We start from the raw sequence: 8,108 nt of genomic DNA on the forward strand, positions 1-8,108 counted from the left end.
TCATTTCTGTTAAGTTACTGTTATGCTCTTTGCTAGTACTGTCTTTTCAAATTTGTATTTGTTGAGTTTAAAATAATAAAAAGTATTACAATTATAAAAACGGGTCCCTTTTTCTAAACGGCAGTAGATGTTTCTACCACGAGCTGGTGAGTTAAATGCTCCGACGCTCATAGGAATTCAATGAGTATTAGAGCATTTAATTCACCAGCCCACGATAAAACCATCTACCATTGAATAAGATGCAGTGAAAATATTGAACTTCTGTATGCATTTCCCTTCTGCGAGTTTACCATTTTCCTTAAATATTTTTGCTCAGGCAGCTTTTTGAAAGAAAATTCCTAACTACTAGTTCATAGTCCCTCGTTCTGATATGGATCTATCTGAAAGCTTTCTATTTTAAGAAGACAAAGAATGGAGAGAAGGCATAATACTCTCTTAAAATATATCAAACATTAACTCGCCCTCCCAAAATTAGAAGTCAAAATATCTGTGTCATATTTATTCAACACAGACCCTTTAAATCATATAGTATGTCAAAGGCCTCTTTAACACTCACCACCAATGTGCAATGCCATGGTGTTAAGAAAAGCCAAGAATGATACCACAATCATCACTGAGCTTTAACAAAGGTGACTTCACAGTTCCTTCATGCATTAGGTTACTATAAATAGTGTCCAGTCCCTGGGGGAAAAAAAATACAGCCACGGTAAATGTGCATAGTGTCAGGAAAGAAATATCATTTCGAAGAACCACTGAACGTTTCAGATTTTGTAGTCGCTCAAGTTCAAACAGCAATGTATAGTGCCTTCATTTAAAAATTGATAGAAAAATACCACTGACATGTTTGTTTGCCTGTCAATTAAAAAGAAGACTCCAAACAGAAAATGTCCATTTCACTATGTTTCCCCCCTCTTCGTTGTGTGCAAAAGCTTTTAAAGCAGCCGTTCCCAACCCAGTCCTCAGGGCACACCTAGTCCCATCAGGTTTTCAGGATATTCACAATGAATACGCATGAGATAGATTTGCAGGCTATCCTAATAACCCAGAGGGACTAGGTGTGCCCTGAGGGCTGGATGGGGAATAGCTGATTTAAGGGGTAATTCACTACAGGGCACAAGAAAGGAGTCATGAGGATGAGATGTCAATAATTCAGCCATGGGTGTAAAGTTCAAAGTTCACATTATTGATAGTACCACTGTGAGGACTTGAAGACTTTATTCCCGTGGCTGAATTATTGACATCTCATCCTCATGACTCCGCTCTTGTGCCTTGATTGTCTCGTCGTTGAGGCCTCCTTGGGCTTCCTTTTTGGTGTAATTCTCTACAGTTCAGCTAAAGTTAGGAGCCATGACGTTGTGCACTAAGGCCCTGATTCTATAAAGGACGCCTAAGTGCACCTATGTCCTGCCTAAAGTTAAGCGGGACTCAGGCGTCCACACTAAGTATTTAATGGCAATTTAAGGGTCTTAGCAAGCGATAATTGGCAATTGGACGTCCAAAGAATAGGCACCCAGCTCCCTTCTCTCCCAGCCCCTGTCAGGCTCTTCAACCAGCCTCCCCCCTCCCTCCCAGGCTCTGCAGTGCACACTGCCCCATCTTCCTACCTCCTCCCGGTCGGTGGCAGCTGATTTCTTCTGCTGCTGAGCGGCAACCAGCAGGAGCGCACTTTGGCGCTGCCTGCCCGGCACTCAGTGGCTTCTTTGACTAGTGGCCTTAGGAAAGCTTAAACGGCCTTAGGCATCGGAAATGTAAGCCAGCAAACTGATCGCGGCAGGGAGATTCCCTTGCCGCAATCAGCTCAGCGGCAACCCGATTCTCTAACTGTGACATGAACATAGGTTAGAGAATCATGGTGTTAGGCAGGCTTAGGCATCTGTCTGTGAGGACAGATGCGATTCTATATAGGACATCTGTGTGCAATTCTCAAAAGCTGCTTAGGCGGCTTCTGAGACCGGGCATCCTATACAGAATCTGACCCATAAGGCTAGATTCTAAACATGGCTCCCAAAGAGTTCGTGGCAGATTACAATAAGAATATATCCTACTGGAAAAAGCCCCAGAAACACTACGTACTGATATAGTAAAAAAATATATATATATATATATATCAATTTATAACATACAGTACCACATTAATTTGTCAACACAAATTTCCTAAAAAAGAATGTTTTTAAAGATTTCTTAAATGCCATATAATTGGTTTCGGATCTTATTGAAAATGCAAGATCATTCCAAACTGAAGGAGTCTGACAGACAAAAGAGGTTCTCAATTGGCTAAACTGCTTAATTGATCTTGGGGATGGAAAATAAATGTAAAATTGTTTACGAGAGGAATGCCCTAACCTACCTAATGATAGCATCATTAAGTCCATTAAATACTGTAGAGGCAAGCCATATAAAATTTTAAAAAATCAGAATAGATAGTTTAAAATAAATTTTGGCGTTCACTGGCAGCCACTGCAGCTTAGTAACATAAGCCGTTCTATGATCACATTTAGGAACTGAAAAAAAAAAATCATTCTTATTGCAGTGTTCTGCACTGTGTGCGATCTCTTCCAAAGGCACTTCATACGTCCCACATAGATTACATTTCAAAAACAGATTCATCAAAATATAAAGAACTCATAATTTTCCTACAAGGCAAAAAGATTTTCTGCTGACCAAATTAATTTGGTATTCTATTGATAATAGGCTATCCAGATGGACAACCAATACTCTAACTTGCATTTCAAATATATACCGTATTTTCACGCATATAACGCGCGCGTTATACGCGTTTTTACCTACCGTGCATACCCCTCGCGCGTTATACGCGTGAGCGCGGTATACAAAAATTTTTTTACATAGTTCCCACCCCGCCCGACGCCCGATTCACCCCCCCCCCCAGCAGGACCGCTCGCACCCCCACCCCGAACGACCGCTCGCACGCACTCCCACCCGCACCCGCATCCACGATCGGAGCAAGAGGGAGCCCAAGCCCTCTTGCCCGGCCGACTCCCCAACTCCCTGACAATATCGGACCAGGAGGGAGCCCAAACCCTCCTGGCCACGGCAACCCCCTACCCCCACCCCACACTACATTACGGGCAGGAGGGATCCCAGGCCCTCCTGCCCTCGACGCAAACCCCCCTCCCTCCAACGACCGCCCCCCCCAAGAACCTCCAACCGCCCCCCCAGCCGACCCGCGACCCCCCTGGCCAACCCCCACGACACCCCCACCCCCCTTCCCCGTACCTTTGATAGTTGGCCGGACAGACGGGAGCCAAACCCGCCTGTCCGGCAGGCAGCCAACAACGGAATGAGGCCGGATTGGCCCATCCGTCCCATGGGGCCTAAGGCGCGTGGGCCAATCAGAATAGGCCCTGGAGCCTTAGGTCCCACCTGGGGGCGTGGCCTGAGGCACATGGGCCCAACCCGACCATTACAAATTACAAGGCCAGATAGAGGAGGGCCACAGCCACGTGGTGAAAAGCACACCACCAGAAAAACAGCCTTGGTGAAAACTAAGCGGCAAGCATGCTCAGACCATTGCGCATGCTTACAGAGCTGGGAGCAGGGCAGGGCGGGCGAAAGGAGAGTCGGGACAGCGCACGGAGAGGCAGGGCAGTGCACGGAAAGTCAGGGCGGGTGAACGGAGAGTCGGGACAGCGCACGGAGAGTCGGGGCAGTACACGGAAAGTCAGGGCGGGTGAACGGAGAGTCGGGACAGCGCACGGAGAGGCGGGGCAGTGCACGAAAAGTCAGGGAGGGTGAACGGAGAGTCGGGACAGCGCACGGAGAGTCGGGGCAGTGCACAGAAAGTCAGGGAGGGTGAACGGAGAGTCGAGACAGCGCACGGAGAGGCGGGGCAGTGCACGGAAAGTCAGGGAGGGTGAACGGATAGTCGGGACAGCGCACGGAGAGTCGGGGAGGGCGAAAGGAGAGTTGGGGTGGCCAGAGGAGAGTCGGGGCGGGCGAAAGGACAGTCGGGCTGCATGCACGGTATACCCGTGAGCGCGGTATACAAAAGTTTTTGTACATAAAATTGTGGTTTCTGCGCGCTATACCCGTGTGCGCGTTTTACACGGGTGCGCGTTATCTGCGTGAAAATACGGTAATTACTGTTACCTAAAGAAGACAGCAATCATTTCTGAACATATGCTCTGGGCCCAACTCACCCCTGACATACTAAAGAAAAAGATGAGAGCAAAAAAACAAATAAACAAAGATAAATTCTAAGGATGTGCGTTCATGTCTAATATATTCTGACCAAATGTATCTACTGTAATCTACTGCGAATGTTCTTCTGTAACCCGTTCTGAGCTCACGGGAGGACGGGACAGAAATCTAAATAAATAAATTTGAAATGACAGAAAATGTTAATAGTTTGTTTTTTAACAAAAACAAGCATAAGAAAACAAAAAAATGCATGCTTTTTTCTTGTACTGTCAAGACTGTGTGCTCTTCTGACAGAATTCCTCACTCTTTGGAAAGAGTATTTACGAGGGGGTGCTGATTCCGTTAAGTGCCAATTTGCAGAAACAAAATTGTATGGGCTCCTTTTACTAAGGTGCGTTAGCGGTTTAAGCGCGCACTTAGCGTGCGCTACAATGCCCCGCGCGCTAGACGCTAACGCCTCCATAGAGCTTGCATTAGTATTTTCCGTGTAGCACGGTGTTTGCGCGCACTAATCTTCAACGCGCGCTAAAAACGCTAGCGCACCTTAGTAAAAGGAGTCCTATGGGGTTTTTTTTTTTAACATTGTTTCAGATCATTGACTGAACCATATCCACAGCATTCTCTTCTTGGTTGGGATGAACTTTTCAGCACTCCCCTCGTACTATTCAGAAGAGTGCACACTCTTTCCCGGCAGTGTGAGCATGGGTGCACCATCGCGTAAGAATTTAAAAGGGCGTGAATTCTTAACAACATTGCCCCCATGATGCGTAAGGGGGAAAAAACCCTCCGAACAAAATGAACATTTCCAGAAATGATATAGGAAATGAGACAAAAAAAAGAAATTCTCTGACTGCACATTCCACAGTCATTTAAGAAAATAAAGCACAGCTTTGGTGGTCCTTACATGATGAACATTCTTCCTGCGCTGTCTTGTCATGTGAAGAACTATATTGCTTGCTGAAAGTCTAACCCAGGGCTGCCCGAGTCCGGTCCTCGAGATCTACTGGCAGGCCAGGTTTTCAGGCTATCCACAATGAACATGCATGAGAGAGATTTGCATACCAAGAAGGCAGTGCAGGCAAATCTCTCTCATGCATATTCATTGTGGATATCCTAAAAACCGCCCCTTCTTTTACTAAGGCGCTATCCGATTTAGCGCGTGCTAAATTCTAACACGTCCATAGAATATAATGGGCATGTTAGCATTTAGTGCGCGTTAAATCGACCTTTTACGTTTCAAGTTTCAAGTTTTATTTAAAATGTGATACAAACGCTTACATGTACAAACGTTTACGCTTCTGAGCGGCGTACAATATTAAAAGAAAGGGAACGTAGTAGTACAAATCAAGGTCACACATAGACAGGATAAATTTGACAAATTCATAAACATGAGGTAAACTGGGGAAGAACTACAAAATGTACAGGACATTAAACAATTATGGAAGGGACAAGAAAAGGAATGGGAAAAATAAAGCTGAAAAGGTTACCAAGGAGAGGTAAGAGAATGCGTCTAGAGATAGTCAGTAATACAATTTTTGACAGAAGAGCTATTCTTATAAGGATTAGTGAGGTTCCACATATGACGTCTCTAACAAGGACATCCTGCAGTAATCTATTTACTGATCAATGCTAGGAAAGGCAGATCCATCAGTTCTGCCTTCACCCTGCTTAAAAACAATATGATATAATCGCTCAATCGTAGATGATCACTTGCTTCTGAATTGTGTACAACTGTTAGTGAATTTATATGCTCAGAGAAATGGAGGCGATAACAGGGAAACCCCAACACTACCACCTCACCGCCCCATCATCAGAACCTGCAAGCTAAAGATAAGTTTGCTGTTTCAGACCAATAACATAATGTTTATTATTTTTGCACCAATGCAAACATTCATAATAGTGACAAGCTTTACAACTAGTTTTCTGAATTATGCGATGATTGGGCGGTGAGGTGGTAGTGTTGGGGTTTCCCTGTTATCACCTCCATTTCTCTGAGCATATAAATTCACTAACAGTTGTACACAATTCAGAAGCAAGTAATCATCTACGATTGAGTGATTATATCATATTGTTTTTTTGTCATCCATATTATCACTCTACTCTCGACTTTTTAGAGGTTCTTGCCCCATTTTTGTTTGTTCATCCTGCTTAATGCATGGAGTTTTAGTTCTGACTGCTCAGAAAAGGAGGGCTGTACATTTTACCCTACTCAATGGGACAAAACTCATGGTAGTGACCCCAACCATAGATAATCACAAGAATCTCTGGGGAGCCCCATCACCTTCAAGGACAAGCTCTCAACATCAGTAAGTATGACTGGATTACTCTCAAAATATCTTCCCAGATACTCACTTTGTCCTGTTGTCTCCCAGATTGTCCTTTCGTAAAGAATAGTCATTCCCTGATACTATCAATTACCGGGGGGAAAAAAAAAAATCTCAAAAGAAAACAGTACATCAGTTTGGAAAAGCAATGTCTGCTGTTTTCAGGAGCTGGCGCTGTAATTTATTCCAACAGACCCCTGCAACTCACAAAACTAGTTTGTGAATAACCTGAAAGTGGTCAGTGTAAAAAGTATCTAGCTGAGCATATGACATACTTAATCATTAACAAGCTACTTAGCACTTTTAATGAATTTAGAATGAAAAAAAAAAAAAGTACAGGGAATTTTATTAAAAAGAGACCACTGGGAGGCAGTTTACAACTTTTCTCAGACTAGGAGACTCAAATTCTGTTCTGGTGGATAGACAAATATGTCTGTGCTTTAACTGCTCCTCTCCCATAAAAAAGCTTAATATCAGTGCTAGCCAGGAGCTGCTGCTGAGGAATTTGAGGATACAGGGTGAAGCATGAGTAGCATCGGTTAATGAATTTCATGAAAGGTTCTGATATGCCATTACTGTAATGTAAAGCAAAGAAAAGGGAACAGAAACCCCATGCAAAGTCCAACAAAAAGCGCACAAGTAGGGAGTGGCATAGAACACATCAACCTTGAGAAGAACAATCCTTTACACTTCCCCTTTGTATTCGCAGGGGTTAGGGGCAGAGCCGGCCCATGAATATTAAAAAACCGTGAATAAAATTTGGGCCGGTTCTGCCTCTAACCCCCGCTTCCCCCGGCTATTTTAAGCCCTGAAAGCCCCCCCCCCCTTAAGCCTTACCTGGTGGTCTAGCGGGTTTTCAGGCAGGAGTGATCTGTCCACGTTCCTGCCCCGTGAAGATCACTCACAGGAAATGACTGCCTTGAGCTCCCATAGTCTCTCGAGCCATTTCCTGTGAGCGATCTGCACAGATCAGGAGCGTGGGAAAATCGCTCCTGTCCTGAAAATCCACTAGACCACCAGGTAAGGCTTAAATGGGGGGGGGGGGCTTACAGAGCTTAAAATAGCCTGAAAAATGAGAGTGATTTTTGTGGTTTAAAACCGCAAATAAGTGAATCCATAGATATGGAATTTGCGAATACGGAGGAGGAAGTGTATTTCTATAATACTCAAAATCAAATACATGTAGAAACACATGACTAAAATGTCCTATACGTGTAATGTCCTTGTTGTAAAAGGATCCAATAGATGACCCAACACGGTCCGTGTTTTGGCCTCCTGCTGGAGGCCTGCCTCAGGGATATGTCAATTGGTCCACTAGGTGTCACTCCAGTGCTGGAAATACGAACTTTAAAAGCTTGTCAACGTATGTATGACTCATTAAAGAAGCCCAGAGCTCTAGAACCAGGGTACACAAAAGTCTCCCACTTGTGCTCTTTTTGCTGATATGCCATTAGGTTACTCTGAGGATAGCAGCGGATGCCAGCCATACATTCAAGGACTTTCATAGTGCAGCATAAGGGTCTACTGAATTTCATACACAGCAATGCAGAGATGCCAAGCCTCACTCATTAGGAGGTTCCCCTTGCTCTCACATTGTTGAAGCCCCTTCTCTCACTCATTAGAGAC

At 44.5% G+C, this 8,108-nt stretch overlaps 1 protein-coding gene across 10 annotated transcripts in view; it reads right to left on the reverse strand.

Annotated features, from left to right (window-relative positions):
• The window catches only part of PKHD1 (PKHD1 ciliary IPT domain containing fibrocystin/polyductin), an 800,857-nt gene extending 794,171 nt beyond the window's left edge, over positions 1-6,686 (reverse strand). For 9 of the 10 annotated variants that reach the window (XR_004538726.1, XR_004538727.1, XM_033936724.1 and 6 more), the window contains exons 1-2: positions 6,511-6,686; positions 557-681 (exon numbers count right to left, since the gene is read on the reverse strand). Coding sequence is in view for 8 of the 10 variants with exons in the window: in XM_033936724.1 (XP_033792615.1) it covers positions 557-611 (55 nt within the window). In the remaining 2 variants the exon portion in view is untranslated. Of the gene's footprint in view, positions 1-556; positions 682-5,062; positions 5,118-6,510 lie in introns of those variants that run through there. The other variant, XM_033936715.1, reaches the window with a different exon arrangement.
• Positions 6,687-8,108: the final 1,422 nt, after the last annotated feature.

The sequence above is a fragment of the Geotrypetes seraphini genome, chromosome 3 (assembly GCF_902459505.1).
Source record: "Geotrypetes seraphini chromosome 3, aGeoSer1.1, whole genome shotgun sequence".
Classification (NCBI taxonomy): domain Eukaryota; kingdom Metazoa; phylum Chordata; class Amphibia; order Gymnophiona; family Dermophiidae; genus Geotrypetes; species Geotrypetes seraphini.